The sequence below is a fragment of the Anopheles coluzzii genome, chromosome X (genome assembly GCF_943734685.1).
Source record: "Anopheles coluzzii chromosome X, AcolN3, whole genome shotgun sequence".
Classification (NCBI taxonomy): domain Eukaryota; kingdom Metazoa; phylum Arthropoda; class Insecta; order Diptera; family Culicidae; genus Anopheles; species Anopheles coluzzii.
Window position 1 is genome coordinate 15,472,916 of NC_064669.1, and position 17,337 is coordinate 15,490,252.

General features: G+C 38.3%; 1 protein-coding gene across 2 annotated transcripts in view; it reads right to left on the bottom strand.

Annotated features, from left to right (window-relative positions):
• Window positions 1-17,337, bottom strand: part of LOC120948115 (cerebral peptide 1) — a 22,671-nt gene continuing 5,334 nt past the window's right edge. Inside the window, exons 1-3 of one of the 2 annotated variants that reach the window (XM_040364116.2) lie at window positions 5,072-5,286; window positions 765-1,264; window positions 1-670 (exon numbers count right to left, since the gene is read on the bottom strand). In XM_040364116.2, the coding sequence (XP_040220050.1) occupies window positions 546-670; window positions 765-1,119 (480 nt within the window). In that variant the 5' untranslated portion in view covers window positions 1,120-1,264; window positions 5,072-5,286 and the 3' untranslated portion in view covers window positions 1-545. Of the gene's footprint in view, window positions 671-764; window positions 1,265-5,071; window positions 5,287-17,337 lie in introns of those variants that run through there. The other variant, XM_040364124.2, reaches the window with a different exon arrangement.

Genomic DNA, 17,337 nt, shown 5'->3' on the forward strand with positions numbered 1-17,337 from the left:
CGGAAGCTTTCGATTGATTAGTTTCGGGTTGTGATATCATTCCAAAACATATTGCATGCCGCTGGTGTGCGTACGTTTCTTTTTTTGTTTGTTCTCTCTTTATTTATACATTGATCATTAAACATTACGATTACCGAGGGTTAAAAATTGATTTTCATCGTCACATCGGGAAGATTTGATCAAAGCGAAATGTGTACAACTAGCGTGATGTGGTGTGTGTAATAGTGTATCTGTAAATAGTGTAAAACCGCATAATCTTTGCATTGCTAGATCCTTTACACTAACATTGTTGGTGGCATTGGTTACAGTGAACGCTAACGAGATCATAAAACCGTCTCCGTGTCTGCACCAGCGTGATTTGCTCCAATGTCTGATGCTGTATTCTTTTGGATTTTCTTAACTTGCTTGCAGTGGGCGAGGGGAACTTCAATCGGGTGGTAGAGCTGCTGGTTATCCGTCATGGCTATTGGGCCACGGTTAAGCGTAGGTGGATGATAGGATGCTGCAATGTGCTAGTTTCATAATCCCCCGTGCCAGGAGGCTATTTAGTAACTTCGACTCAGTTCCTGCCGTTTGCCCCAAGCCGATGCAAGCTTGTCCCACTTGTCCGCGCGCTTACCCCACAACCCTTTCAGATTGTTCCATCCCGGTTCTCGTTTCCCCCAGGCCGCTGGCAACGAAATTCAACGAATAACAAACGTATTAATCTAAACTATTCCCCGGGCTCTGTTGGGCCATTTCGACCCGGATAGTGCGATACCTACCGCCAAACTTGGTCCAGCCGGAATTCCGATTGCCACCACTGAGACGTTTGCCCCAGGCCGCGTTCATCTTGCTCCAACTTCGCTTGATGTCACCGTTCGCATGCGGGTAGCCAAGACGTGCCGCCAGGCTGTCGACCAGCTCGTAGTCGTCGGGTCCGCCGCCCAGCTGTCGCGTGCTATCGTGCTCCAGCGTGTCCAGCAAGCCGTTCAGGCTGGCCATCTGCATCTTGCTGCGATCCAGCTCCGGATAGTTGGGATCGCTGCCCAGCGCCCGTTCCTCCGAACTCTGGCCGCTGCAGTGTAGCACGGACATCAGCGCGATGACTACACAAAGCAGACACCGGTGCATCTTCATCGCTGTCGCTTCAAGAGTCCTTGGAGATGTGCGAGCGAGATCTAGTATCCTGCGGAAGTCTGATGTCTTACAATGTAGCGTACAAGATTCAAAGATTCAATGTCCGCGTTTTGGTTTTTAATTGATGGGATGTGAACTGGAAGAACTGAAAGATGAGAGAATAATGAGAATATCTGAAGTTTATTTCTTATTTAAAAGAGTTTATTTAAAAGAGAAAGAACGCAACGGTTTATAGGGTTTTCAAATTTTCCGCTTGTTACGACAACTTATAGTTGTCGCTTCATTCTAGAGACAGGCGTGTCTAGAATCGTGTGTCACACACTAATGGTCCTTAGCGGTGCAAGAAGTCCTGGAAATATATGAGTACTCCCAATGCAGTATGCTTAGGTATGGGCCAACAAGCACAAGCATTGAAATGTTTTGTTAGGGTCGTCTTCTGGGTGGCAGCACCGCTTCCAGTATGTCTAGCAATGTACTTCCCAGAAAAAAAAAACTACTTAACGTGAGACCAAGAGCTGTGTTGAAACGTCACGATGTATGTGCAAGTGCTGTTAACAACGGGCACCATCATACCCAATTAACCGTCTGGAATATGGCGTGTCCCGATGGATAGCAATAAAGAACCTAAATTGCGTCCAGTTTTTATAGCATTGATTGCTGTTCAGTTTAGTGATGCTTCAGGAATAGCTCTTCAATCAGCTTTGAAGACACTAACGTGTTCCGATGTTTTGTACGGTACGGTCACTATTGCACAGCTGTAGTCATCGATGTGCGAACGCTAGCCGTTAATCGTTCATCACTCGTCTGCAATCTTCGCAGCGTAAGCTTTGCTAGTACGGCAGTTGTGTTTACACTGCTTTTGGCGAGTGAGGGCCCTATTTTTGGAGATGATTGCGTTTTTTTTTTTTGTTCGGTCCGTCCAATAACCGACTGTGGACATCGGGTGATACTGCGAAATATCACAAATCCTGAACGAGCAAAATGGATGTTTGCCGTTGGAGATGACAAGAATAAACACACAAAAAATCCTTCCCTACACATGTTGGAGGTGCTTATGTTGAGAGGACATAGATAATTGCCGGGTTGCATTTACGACTATTGAATGCACAGCGTGCCTAACATACGCAGCTTTTCGATACCCATTTACTCACCCCCGCACGAGAGGACATGTTTTTGGATGCATTTTCAAGATTGTGTGGGTGGCAGTTAAATGTCATGTGTTAATGGGCTTTCTCAAATCCCATTATATTCCTTAGGAGTATGGCAGTCAGTGAGCGGCACTTCTCTCAATCTACTTGTCCCTGTCCCTTTGCACTGTTTTGGATTGTTGAAATCTCAGTTCATGGAAAATGATAAAATCTCGGATCTAATCGGGAACCGAAATATAGAGCACGCGCTTGTCTGCGTTGTTTAACTCTACGTTAACAACTCTGCTGTGAGAGCTCCGATAGTGTGGTTCGTTACTGGACGCTTTTATTATATCAAATTATTGTTCATCAGCAATTCCAATAACTTCGTAACGTTTTTAATCAAACTTTGACAGTTTTTGTTATTTTGTTTTTCTAATTCAACGCTCAAAATGGTGTCAATCGGAGTTCAGTCCCGACTTTCAGGTAAAGTTTTTATACAACAAGACAATCAATCTACATATTTTTGACTTCATCGGCCAAATCATGCTCCAGAACAGATAGAAAGCTAAAGGAGCAATGTCTTTGCCATACAACAGGTGGTTTTCTACCATTTCAATGTTTCTTAGTACTTTTGAATAATCGTCGTAGGAGCAGCTACTCACAAATAAGCAAAGGCCCTTCGTCGTCTCTCGTCCTCAGTTCACATCTAATCTAATCTAATACCCCACGTTTTGGATCATTCTCGTTGCTTTTCGTCAATGGATATTGACTTCCTGAGTTACTCAAAGTTTCTTCGTTCTACACCCTGGAACGTTGTTCGTCTTCTAAATAAAAGTAACTTTTCAACCCTGCAACCAAGTCGGAAATAAAGCTTCAGCTAAAGCCTGCTTGGCACACATTTGAACCAAGTTTCGATGGATTTCGACAGACGTTTTCTTCATATTGTAAATAACAAGATCAGAGCTCCCTGTAATAATGCACTATTGCAAAACTTATGAAACTTTTGTAAGTTATATCCTTTGTAGAGAAATAAAAGAGAGTGGAAAAGCAAGTCCAAAAAGGCCTTGAGAATCATCGTTTTTATTCGCGTTTAAACATAATTCTTCGATTGCTCACCAGTGTCAAAGTGCCCTCACGGTGGTATAATTGTACGTTTCTTACAACAGAAACCCGCGTTGTTACAAAATAGTTTGTTAAACTACGAAATTTGTACCCGTCGAAGATTCGTGGTGTGTGAACGCTGGGCGAATCTTTTGTTGGCAATTGTTTCTAGTTTGATGGCGCAAAATTCTCCAACAAAGATATGGACTGTATGAGCGTACCTAATAAGAAACATCAAACATCAATGTTGATGTAGAACAAGTGGTGAAAATCTGACATCCACACGACATGCGAACTTATTGGTACTCCCAATATATTTTCAGATTGTATTGGGCCGGTCTGGTGGTACAGTCGTCAACTCGTACGACGTAACAACATGCCCGTCATGGGTTCAAACCCAGATTAGACCGTGCCCCCATACTTAGGACTGACTATCCTGCTATGGTAACAATAAGTCACTGAAAGCCAAGCACACTTCACTAAGTGGGTACAGGCAGGCCGTGACCGACAGCGGTTGTTGTGCCAAAGAAGAAGAATAAATTTTCAGAAGAATTGAATTCTACAGAGCTCAAGCATCATTACAAAGCTCAAAAGGTACATGCGGCACAACAATACAAATTTTATGTCCTTTACTAAATTCGTGATTCATATATTTCGTCTCCGTTCAGCATGTGGACCTTGGCTGCTTTAGATATTCAAGCATTAGATTTTTTCAATAGAGCAAATTAATCTCAATTTATGATTTTCACTCACCAAACGTAATCATTGCCCTGAGGTTTCGAATATAAATTTCGGGAAACCAGCAATGCTCCGTTCATACCTGTTTGATCGTGGACGGTTGAATTTTACAGACCGTTTAGCCCCCTTTACTATCTACACTCTATCTGCCCAATTTGCGTGCTGAACGTTACCTTTTGCATCTGTCAGCTAATTTGCTCACCAAATTGAGTCACATTCCGCTCACATCACTTGACACAAATTTTCCTCCTTCCCAAAAGCATACGATGGGCAATGGATGAGAAAGAATAGGAAAAAACCCCACAAATGATGAAGCAAACGAAGCAAACAACGAGCGCACTAGCAGAGCGATCGCATAAATCAACCTTCATTATCTAGTCCCCGTTTCGCCCGCGGGAAAAGGGAAGAATTTCGGATCGAGCGCCAGCAGCAAGCGATGGAAAAGATTAGAGCCAATTAATTTACACCCTTGCTCTAGCCACTTGGTGTGTTTTGTATGTGTGTGTGTGTGTGTGTGAATAACATTTTGTTGCACTTGAGTAGATTAAAATGCACTTCTCGAGAGCATTCAGAGAGTGTCAGAAAGTAATTTGAAGTGTCAGGAGACAGGAGGAGAATAGTGCTGGGCGAGATAAAGGAATATTAATTAAAAGATCACTTTCTTTGCGAAAAGAGCTGCAGAGTTTGAATAATTCATGCTTTCAAAACCTAGTAAAATGGCTTAAAACGCACAAAACCGGGAGTAAGCAAGTGGAGAATGGTTGAAATTGAGTGGTAATTGACACGCTGTCCATGACTGGTGCAGTTCGGAACCATCATTCCACTTTGAGTCAGCACTGCTTAACCGTTAACACTGTTGGTGCCAAATTTTGGAAAGAGTTTAGCGGCCGAACTACAGTAACACGCCACGCACATTTCAAAACTTGTGTAACATTGTGCAAACCTGGTGTGAATAAAACATGCTGCAGGAACGCAAAACCTACTTGCAACTCTGCCTGAATGCTCCGCAGCGGAAACGACACTTAATCAAAACCGCACTGAACACTGAAACGAATGCAGCCCTCCAAGCACTGGCTAGTCACTCAGCAGAACTGCGACCACGGCCGGCAGTCCGCACGTGCTTATATACCCGCTCGCAAACCAGCGGTCGCTCCGGGCACCAGCTGTGTGTGCACGAGTAGCGAGGCGTGCCTGCGCACGAACTCCAATGGCCATCACGTCCGTGGCAGGGCGATTTTCGAGCGCCTAGGTCCTTAGGTGTTTGGGGTGTAAGTGTTCTGTCGCTATGGCTTCTTTTTTTCTTCTCTCTAGCACTGTCACTCTGTTTCTATTTTTTTTTTTTGCGCACATCCCTTGCCCACCATGCCCGCTTTATCACACTTGCCGCCCGGACGACGAGTGGCCTGCAGCCAGTACCAAATGCAAACAAACGAAACACAATTAGACACGATTTGTGCGATGCACGCAGTTGCATGCAGACACACTCGCTGTTGGGATGTTTGATGAGTGAAAAAAGGTGGAGATGAGTGGGGGTTATACGGTGCACAAAAGATTCAAATACCCCGAGATGTTTTAATAGATGAGTTTAAATTCGAAAGGACACGAGACACCATGCGCCTCCATACGAGCTTCAGCTGAGCGTTGTAAAGCGCTCTTGGTTAGGGGTTTCGGATTCGGTTCATTGCTACGTTTTTGTTTGCTATTGTATTGATCTAGTTCATTCCACGTTTAATGAATGGACCATTAGCTCGGTGGGAGGACTGGTTCAATCTATCACAGAAACGAAACGCTTTACGTAAGTAATACTGTTATTAGCTTTGGGGTTTTACTAAATTTAATTAAAACGCAAATTCTGTTAACAAAATTAAATGGGAAAGAAAGCAATTAAAAATCCGAAAGAGATCTGTTTTTAGTTTTTACGTAAAAATTGCAGTATTGCATTTTTTCTCTTCCAACTAAAGCTTCACGGTACGGTACCATGCGTCTCCACTCATATAATAAAAATAAAAATTTAATCAAAGTATTAAAAAATATATTGCGGCAGGCGTGTAATGGTTTAGAGATTAAATAACAAATGTCAATTTATGTAGTATAAATCTAATCAATGTTTTTCTGCCCTTTCAGCGTTTTGCCATAAAAAAGGCATAAAAAGATCAATACTTCTGAAGTAAACTATGGATAGTTATTCTTTGATTAATATCTACAATAACTAGGTAAGTTTAATATTGTTTTTACATTTACATATGTAATCGGTAAGTTTAAGGTTTATTTTATACATTTTATATTATTTCACGTTATTTATTTCTACACCGCCTACCATAACTATATGAACAGGCGTTTTTCACGGAAGAGATAGATAAAAACAGTAAATTTATGTACTGCAATTGAATATTGTATGCGTCTGCACTTCCTCCAAAACTTTTATGGACGCGTTTGTAGCGGTTTAAGCGACCCTCGATGGTGAAGTGGGTGGTGCGAGAAAAAACAATCAGATTATGGTTACTTTCCATACCCATGTATGTAACAATAGCTAACATTTGGGTTCTGCTAGAAATCGTTGTTGAGGTTTTTGTGTCGCTTTTGTTTAATCCGATCAGTTTTGGACCATTATTCACTAAATTGATAAGAATCGTATGGCAATATAAAATGATTTTTTTGAAAGTCTTTTTACATACTTTGGTTAATACTTTTAAAACAACCATTAACAGTAAATTTGTGTTTTCACATTTATTCTTATACAAATCATAAAACCTTTAAAAAGGTGTCTATATACGAAATGTGGCTAAAATATGTTAGTTGTATTTTTGGACGATTTTAAAATGCATTAATTAGTACAAAAACATAGTTTTTAAAGTGTCTTCATAGCTATCCCAAGGCACATTTTAAATCTTATCATAGTTTTAACGTTGTTGTTACGGTTATTCGATTAAGTCTTCTTTTTTTCATTTGAATGTCTTGTATGACCTAATAAGCCTATAATAAAACTCACTTACGACTGAACGGGCCCATGTACAGAACTCTGTTAAGACTACTAGTTAAACTATTCCTAGACCTTAAAGTTGTGAGGCGTAAATGAACTGTCAAAATTACAGCGTAGTGCTATGAATATGTTCTTGTGACGGCAATGAAGTATTGAATATGAAGTCATGTTAATGGTTGAGAATTATTTGAGAATTATCACGTTGTCTTTATATTTTTTTCTGATGAAATCTATAAGCAGAAATCCAGACCAAGAAATATTCACTGTTGAAATATATTATAATACTTTGAAAAACGTGAAAGCGCCTCAATAATATGCATCTTTTTAGTTTAAAAATACAACGTATTAAAAATACAGATTTTTTTTAAACACCCTTTACTTACACCAAAAGCTATTTCAAGGCTGTGCCATAATAAACATGAAGTGAAAAATGTTTAGAAAATTGCCATTTTTCTGTTTGTTATGTAAACTATGAATTTGTTATTTAAAATATCAACATGGCTGACACATATTGGTCACACAAATCAACAATCATATACATATACAATACAAATGGACTCCATTGGCTTTAGATCAGGAGGTCTTTCCTGATCACAAGTTCAGTCGATTTGTAGTGCTATCTGTGTGGCTAAGATAGTTTTAAACAGCACATAGCTTTAGGAAGCACTTGTGTAGACTAAGAAGTTTTAAGACTCTCCACGTATAGGTAGTGTCCGAGATACGCGGAACCTGGTATATACATATTTACACAATCCCAGTTTTCTTAATTTGATAGTTCTTTGAACAAATTTCATTTAATACAATATCAGTTAATAGCAACATGATTGAAAAAAACGAAAAATGGTCCTGAATTAGTAGAATAACCACCATTTGTAGAAAAGCAAAAGGAAAAAAAACTCAAATATATTATGGCTGAAAAAGGCTTATTCTCGATATGCGTTAATAGTGCATCTCAGGTACAGCCTGAATAGTTTGTTGCAAGTTCCCTTCATCCAAGACTTAATATGCATTTTATAAGATCAGTTCATCTTGATGCCTTAGTCTAAAATATCAAGTCTGAAAACGTGCTTAAGAATACTTTTACAGGTTTATTAAAGCCAGTTAACTTATAAGTCTTATAAGCCAGTCTTGTGTCTTCAGAACGTTTTAAAGGTTTATCAACTTTAAAAACTGGTAAGCATCTTCAAAAGACATATTCCAACTATGTGGCTCCAATTTTAGTATTAACAAACAGTCTTATAAGCGTCGTAAGATCGTTTTAAAGCAGAGGAGTCAAATTGATGGAGGTTTTTTGGTTTGGCCCGCGACCGCTTGAGCCTAAATTTATTTATTGAAGCATTTCTGCTTCTATAGTACATGTCAGTCAATTCCGGACTCCTGAAATACGAAGAGATTTTCAACTCCGCAGGATTCTATATGAATTGGCAGTCCACGTATCGTCATAAAACCTTGTCGGTTTTTTCCTAGCTTCTCTCTATGCATGTATACATAAAAAAGATAAGAATTGCAAAAACTGTTGTATCATACAAGGAAAATCAAGCATGACTATTTTGACGAATGCTTTCAATTCCGCACAATTTTGGTCTTCTTCTAACGTCCTACGCAGACATGGCGCCCTATACAGGCTTTCGAGACATAATTGATTACCACGCAGCCGGATAGTCAATCCTTGCTACGGGGGGACGGTCCATTATAGGCTTGAACCCATGACGGGCTGTTGCAGACTGCAACAGGATTCTTTCTTTCAGCCCAAGTAAATAGTTTTTATCAAATCAAGCGTTTTTTAAGCATCGATATTTTTATTTGCGTAGCTAAAAATCCATCGCTTGTCTCGGGGTTAGGAGAAAGAATGAATTTTCTCTCCTGCAGCTCCGATCGTAAGCGTTCGGGAATACTCGGCCCAATCAGCGGTGAACGTTGACCACACTAAACGCGGGCCGTGTCGCCCTCTATCGATAATTACTGGGAACAACCCCTTGCGATCGAATCGGTCGTTAATAATAATTAACACGGGCATGTTATTGAGTCATACGACTAGACGACTGTACCACGGGACCGCCCCAATTTTGGTAAAATGATTAAAAAATCAAGGAAAATATATCCTTTCCGATGCACAATTCTTATAAGACACAACTCACGATTTAGTTTCAACCTCATATCGTGAATGTCTTACTCATATGTATGTAGTTAAGGAACATTACTTTTTTATTGTTAAGCCATCAATCAAGGCACTTGGCGACCAATAAAAAAAATCTATAAGAAAAAGACGTACAAATTAACAAAATCACTCAGCCAACAGGAATTAAAAACGCAAGCTCTCACACTTTTTTGGCATATTCTTTTGGAAAAGGTTTAACCCATCTTTAGGTATACTAAAGAATAGAACATTATATTTCTGCAAAACGTTTAGAAATCAGATGAAATCAGACGTCAGCACAAACACGTGTTACTTTTGATAGAATGTTACAAACGATCACTATCAGGCTTCCATCCGGCATCCAAGACCAATGTGATTAGATAAACTACAGGGCTTATTACTCTGATTTTGGTCGCCATAATGAATGAAGATGTCTATGGAGATTGACAGGAAGGGAATAACGGGTTCTAAGGACTTGTATGACATCTTGCACTCCTCTGTAAAGATCTGAACTGGACTGAACGACCTGTTGCAATTTATGAACTTTAGACAGCATCAAAAGTAAGAAGTCGCTACTTTAATCTATCTATCTCAAAAATATTAATAATCAAACTGACACCAATATCAACTTTACTTTACAAAATTTACTGCTCTGTATTGGAACTAACGCGTTAGTCATGGTTAGTTTTTGCACATTATTATTGTGTACTGAATCTTGTCACTTGCCATAATTCTTTGCAAATGTTGGAAATATCAGAGACCCATGACCAACTAAAAATAATCTACCACAGCTATTTTTTTTTTACTTTTATTTACATCAAAGATTTGACTTTTGTAAAGTAACTATCATCCTAAAATTAAATGAAAAGATCTGCTAACGATCTGATTTTTTGTATCAAATACTATCATGTAAAAACTAGACTGCGGCCTGTGCTACTATTTTCAGAGGCATTTTGGCCCGCGGGGTCAAATGAGTTTGAAATCGCTGAATTTTAAAGGATTTACAACTTTAAAGATTATTAAGTATCTTCAAAAGACATGTTAAAACTATGTGGCTTAGTACACTCATAGTAAAACATTCTTTAAAAATGTTTAAGTGTAAACAGTATAGGAAACGTTTCTTGGGATGGTACGACCTTAAATTCGTGTTTGCTGTAATAAGTCATGAAATAATGTTCCTAAAACTTTGAACAAAATAATATACAAAGATGTGAAACAGCATTTCTCTTCTCTTCCGGATTTGCCGCTAATCACGAACAACGACTGTCTATATAGTTATGGTAAATAAAAAAAACTAGACAAACACTTCGAGATATCCTACACGAAGTGAATATTTAAATGAAATTATTCTACGGGCAGTGGAACAAAAAGTGCATAGCTTGTAACAATCGTCATTCATTCTCGAACCACGCATGTTAATGGGCTTGTTACTGTTTGCCTCTTCTGCGTACCCTTTTTATTGAATGTTTGTGTCGGGGAAATCCATTTTCTTGTGCGTCGTAATAGCACACCGAGTAGTGTGTGCATAGGATCTCCGGGCTCTCGACCATTGCATGATCCGAGCTATGGAGTGCCACCAACGGAAAGAGCGGTCGTAATCGGTTCTGCTGTGCAGGACAATCGCTACCCAAGCTTGACCAATGATCCTTGTGCGATGATGATGCCGGCGGTATTAAAGTAGAGGTAGCAAAGGAAAAGAAAATCCCCGAAAGCAAGAAAAGCACAAAGTGGCTGATTGTGGGCGTATAATTTGCCCGCCTTCCTAGCGACGCACCGTCATTACCGATGGGCGGTGTACGGAAACAGTGTATTACATTGATAAAATTTGCAAACGCACACATGTCACCGACAGGACGTTTGGGCGAGCGAAAAACGAACTCACATTATGGCTCACGCCAAAAAACCCCTACATGTTGCACATTAAAGCATGTAGTTGAGCGAAGTGAACTCATTCCTTACCGAGGAACGCAATCTGGGTTCGTACCAAAACGAGCACGTGGCTCTTCTGCTAGCGCTGGCCAGCAATGGCGGGAGGCTGTAGCCCATGCTGTGCGGTAATGAGGTGCAAAATCTAATCCCTGTTGATGGGAATGCCAGCGGCCATGCTCGATGGAAAAAGCTACTCACAAGCGACCGACTTCAAACGGTCGCACACATTTCACCCGGATAGCGTCTTGCAGGTTGTACTGTACGTCGCTGGCTAGTTTAATTCGCAGCTGCTTTAACGCTGCCTTTGCTGTCGCCCTGTCGGCTGGGCGGTTGCTACCAACGAAAACCTATGCTAACCCAACGCTTATTACCGACTATTTGCTCCAGCAGTGGTGGTGGTGTGTCGCTTGCGATATGAAATATCGTTTGCCCGTGTGGTCAGCCGGCATACGGAAACGGAAAGTTTGTTTACCCTGCGGCACCGCTCAATCGTGCTGGGCCGTCGTGCGGTGGCGAGCTGATGTCTAGAAAGCCCCGCGGTTGTTTATATATTTTGGCAATCCACACATCGGGCAGTGGTTGACAGTAGCAAGACAAGGCAGACAGAGATAGGTAGGAGATGCGTTTTGGCAAGGACATTGCTTTACCAATCACTCAAGATGTTGAGATCAGATAGGGAAAGGCGGTAGCAGTAATTGTAGTTGACCTGGACTTGTACCTAGATTTTTAAATCGTTATCTTACAAGGGGGAGTGTTTTATGAGCCTGTTTGAGCTTAGCCTGTTTGAACACTTAGATGTAAGCGACGCTAGGCAGAGCAATAATATGACAAGTAATCCACTAATCAGTTATACGGCCACTTTCTGGATTTTTCTAATAGGAATACTGTTTGTACTGTTTTTGATTTGCTGAAGAAAATTAGTTTTTCCCTGTACTTTGTTTGTATGTGTGGAAAATCCCTAATCAATGCTCGTTTCCAACTCCATTTATTTTTATTCTTTTTTATATGTCTTATGCATCTTACTAATTTCAAAAACATTTTGACATTCAATAGCGATAAAATGGACTATAAACACAAACATAGAAAATAGAAATGGATATGGTCAAACTTGAAGTATAATTTAGAAAATATAATTGTGTCTCTGTTTTTTTAAATATCTTATCTTAGACAAATGCAAAAATACATGGTGATTTTTACACACATTTTATTTGATGCTCCATAATAGAAACCGCAACAATACAGTAAACGTAGTGGTTATCGGATTTACAAGAGTTGTTTGAAAATGTTTGATCTGCTTTTCAATGCAGAACAGCATTTAAATTCATGAGGTGTAAATCTAAAGAATATGAACATCGGTGGTGGTTCATCAAAAACATAAATGTTTTATTCTTTATTTTGAGCCAATTGGCCTCATTCGCCTCTTTACATAAATCATTGGAATAGGCATACAAAAGTAAACAATTTGTTTTTTTTTCGATATTTAGTTTTCTAAGCTACATATTTGCATTCAAATGACAATTCTAAAACATTGTACATTAGGTGTACTAGATGTATTTTGTCCATGAAGTAACGGGCTATCAATATCACTCCACATAGACATAGAGGACAAATCATTTAACAAAATCCGGAATCATGACACAAGAATTTTCTAGAACGTTTCTTAAATCATTCTAAATTAAAGATCCAAATCATAAGTCTTAGATTATTGTGTATCAAACGATCCTGTATTTAATTATAGTTTGTTTTATATTATACATTTTTTTTCGATTCACATCGCTGGTTGATAGTTTCAATAAGTACACCGCCTACCATAACTATAAGGACATTCACCATCCGGAAGAGATAGATACAGTGGCCGGCAGAATAAAGTGGCCGCTACTTACAATTTTACACTTTTTAATTTTTTTCCGTGAAAAATGAAGTTATTGTACTGCTTTATTTTTTGAAACGTTGTTCGTGATATGCTTAAGAATGCGCAGTACCTTAGCATGACAAAAATGAGAAGTTTGCTTCAAGAAAAAATATTTTTTCCAAAATTGATCAAAATCACTGTGCCAAAATAAAGTGTCCACTTTATTCATTCTACAGAAAATATTTTTCTGAACAAATATAACAGCAAACTTATCATTTATATGCGTTCCTCTCGCATTCTTTACATGTTTGAGGATCTTTGCCATAATTTATTATGTGTTTATCTGCACATATTTGGCATTTGTTCTTTCTAAGAGTATTTCAGAGCTTTAACATATTTTGTTTTTCTTAATCACGTCATTTTCACTACATTTGCATTAAAATTTGCACACTAAATCTCGATTGAATTAAAATTAAGACTAACTGGGAGCCATTAAAAAAAATTATTCGATTTGATTGAAAAAATAAAATAAAAAATTCTTCGTGTATAACTTGAGTCGTTTTCCTGTTGTAACATCAATTTATTTACTAACTCCGTATTTTTCACAGAAAACAGATAAATTCACACAGGATGCTTATATAAGTATTAGCTTTCATTATGTCGTCGATTCAAACCATGCTCCCCACTTCTCGTATAGAAATCCCCTCCCTGGTCATCACATTGCACTCTTCATAATATTGGTTTGTTGGATTGCGTCTAGATATTTTTGAACATCAGTTCTAATTTGGACTCATCTGTCCAAATATCAGTTTTTCAACAATCTAACGATATATCTGCATGTTTTTGATCATATTGAAGCCAATTGGCTTTGTTAGTCTTGCTGTAGCTCGGGCGAGGAACTTGAAGGACGCTACATCTAACGGGCAGTAAATTACGAAAATTGCAATGTGATAGCTAGGGGGTGTTTCTCTTTAGGATTAGCAGGAAAACTGGTGTGAATCGAAAGTACAACTATGACTGATACCTTTTTTAACATTCTTCATCACTACTTTGGGATATTTCTTTAAAAAATGGGATTTGAAAACTAAAAACATGTTCCTACAGGCTAACATCACAACACACACAATCAATATAAAAATCATTTCTCAACTAGTATCGTATAAAACACCTTGCATGTCCTCCATGAAGTCTAAATCTTTGTTCCATCGAGAATTTGTGGCAGATTCTATATGCAAAGGTGGATAAAACTGGTGCCACAAACAAATAAATTTAAATTTAAAGCTCTTGATAACGCTTGAGAAGAACCAGATGCAAAAACTAGATGCAGAACTAGATAAACCTTTAAAAATTAGAAAAAAATACGCCAACGATCCTCGAACATGTAAAGAATGCGAGAGGATATATTTGTTCAGAAAAATATTTTCTGTAGAATGAATAAAATGGACACTTTATTTTGCCACAGTGATTTTGATCAATTTTGGAAAAAATATTTTTTCTTGAAGCAAACTTCTCATTTTTGTCATGCTATGGTACTACGCTTATTATTAAGATTTTTATTAAGATTGGTATTAAGATTTTTAGAAAATAATCTAAGGTGGCCATGAGAGGCTTAATTCAAAACGCATGAGTAACGGTTCAAAACTGATCAAAATTAAACAAAAGCGACACAAAGACCTCAACAATATAATTGCTTATGCTTATTTGTGCATAAACCTATTGCTTATTGACGCTTTAATGCGCACGTAATTTCACATCATATCCTAATTCATTTTTTTCTACGCACAGTATTTTTTTTCAAACAAACTCTTTTGCAGCCAAAATCACCTATAGTGAAGGCTGAACTTTACTGAGTTTTTGACGAAAATTTTGATTCGTATAGTTGTAGTCCATTACGCATGTCATCTTGGATGTCCAATATAATTAGGTATTTTGTTTTGATTTGCAGCATTGTTGTAAATCCAGTCTCTTATAAATATGAAAATACGAATGGCTGTAAAGTTGGCAAAATCCCATTCTTGTTATATTAGAAAACAAATAGCTGACAATATCGTCTTCACCAGCGATGTCAAACTCATTTGACCCCGCGGGCCAAAATGCTACTGCAAATAATAGCACGGGTTGCACTTTAGTTTTTTTATGACATTATGATACAAAAATCAGATCTTATCAGATCATTTCAATTTGGGATAACAATTACGTTGCATTAGTTTAAACATTGATGTAAAATAAAGTAAAAAAAAATATCAGATTAATTTCAATTAGCCATAGACTTCTGATTTTTTTTATTTTTATTATTTTGTGCCAACTATCAATATCCAGTAGGTAAAGATCAAAACTAACTACGTTGGTTTATCCAACACAGAAAAGTAAATTTTATCTTGATATTGGTGTCATTTTGATTATCAATATTTTTGAGCTGATAATGATTGTGAACAGCATTTACGTACGTCAAAACAGTGAATTATTACTTTTGATGCTGCCCAAGCTCCATAAATTACTACAGGTCGGTTTGTACAGTCCAGTCCAGACTGGGACAAATCTTCATTTGATTTTCATGTGAGTCCTTTGTAACCGTTACTCCCTTCCTGCTAATATCCATAGAAATCCTCATTAATTATGGCCATCAAAAACAGCGCCATAAGCCCACCTGTGCTTTATCTAATCACATTGATCTTGGCAGGCTGCCTCATGGAAAGCTTGAGATCGTTTATAACAGCCTATCAAAAGTAACACGTGTTTGTGCTGGCATCTGATTTCATCTGTTTCCTAAACGTTTTGCAGAAGTAACATGATCTAAGCTGCAACTATACCTAAAGAGGGGTTTGATCTATCCCAAAACAATATGGCACAAAATTCATTTGTATGCAATTGAAGCTAAAATGCGAGTTGTTTCTTTTACAAATTATTCATCATCTATTTGGTGCTAACAAATTTATTTATCGGAAAGGGTATAACAGAATTTGATTTTTTTCAACCAATTTACTATAAAATTGTCTGGAATTGAATGCTCATTTTTATCAAAATAAATAGTTTCTAGAATTCTTTTGTTTTTGTGCATGCATGCATAGAAAGGAGGTACAATAAAACAACGACAATCAACATCGGTTTTATAACGTTTTATGGTCTGACAATTAGTAGAGAAGTTGAAGTTGAACATCTCTTGGAATTATATTTCAGGTGTTTGTAATTGACTGACATGTACTGTAGAAGCAGAAATGCTTCTACAAATAAATTTAGGTTCGAGCGGTCGCAAGCCACACCGAAAGATCTCGCGGGCCACTTTTGGCCCGCGGGTTACCATTTTGATGTCTCTGGCCTACACAAAAATGCACTCCGACTTTAGCCATATGCCGAAGATTAGCCTCGATTTGAACTCGTTGGTAACACAAACTTGTTCAACAATCTCCCTAGGTAAAAAAACTGGTGTTTTGTAAGAAACATTTAATACGTTTACTACTTGCACTCCCTTTCTCTTTCTATATCTTTCTCTCTTTATATATCTTTCTCTTTCTCATTATTTATCTCTCTCTCTCTCTCTTTCTCTTTTTTCTTTTTCTGTTTCTCTCTCTCTCTGTCTTTTTTATCAAGCGTTACGTAAACGATAGATCTCATAATCTCTCCAATTTCTAAAATATGCATATACAATTGTACACTGGGTCTGTGCAACATTAAACTAGAACAAGAAGATCAGAAGAAGAAAAAGCATTATTTTACTTAGTATTCTCGCTAAAAAAAGGCACAGCTGTTATGGGTTTGTAATATCTTAAAACTTTTAGAGTTTTTGCAGAAGTAACTTAAAGTTTTAGGGTGTAATAAAATGTAATAAAACGAGCACATACTTTTTACCTGGGTTACTGAACTTACAGTATTGAACTAAGGTATCCAAAACCGCCATGAACTGTGTTGTTGTTGCTAAAAGCATTTTTTGTACAAATAAATTTTAACACATCTCGTTTTATTAGAGTTGATTGAGAATATCCGTCCGGGAATGGTAGCCGTTGGTTTTAGCCAAACAATCGCCCTCAAGCATCATCATCCGACAGATGGCGCTCCGCTACGCGAAAGCACATCCAGCGACGAAACTTTGAACTGCGAAGCTCCCACACTTTTCTTCCATGCCACAATGAGCAGCAGTATGAATGTGGAGGAAGCTTCGCTGTGTATGTTTTTTTTTATTTAAATATTTCTTTTCTCTCCAGCAATCGTGAGCATATTTTGCTTTTGTTGCTCTTGTCGTTGCTGTGCATGCCTTCAAAGCCGCACCCGCGCAACCCGGATAATAGCGGCCTGCGCTGCTGCACAATGCACCGGCGTGCGTACATCGTCATAGCCTCGGCTGGCTACTGCTCGG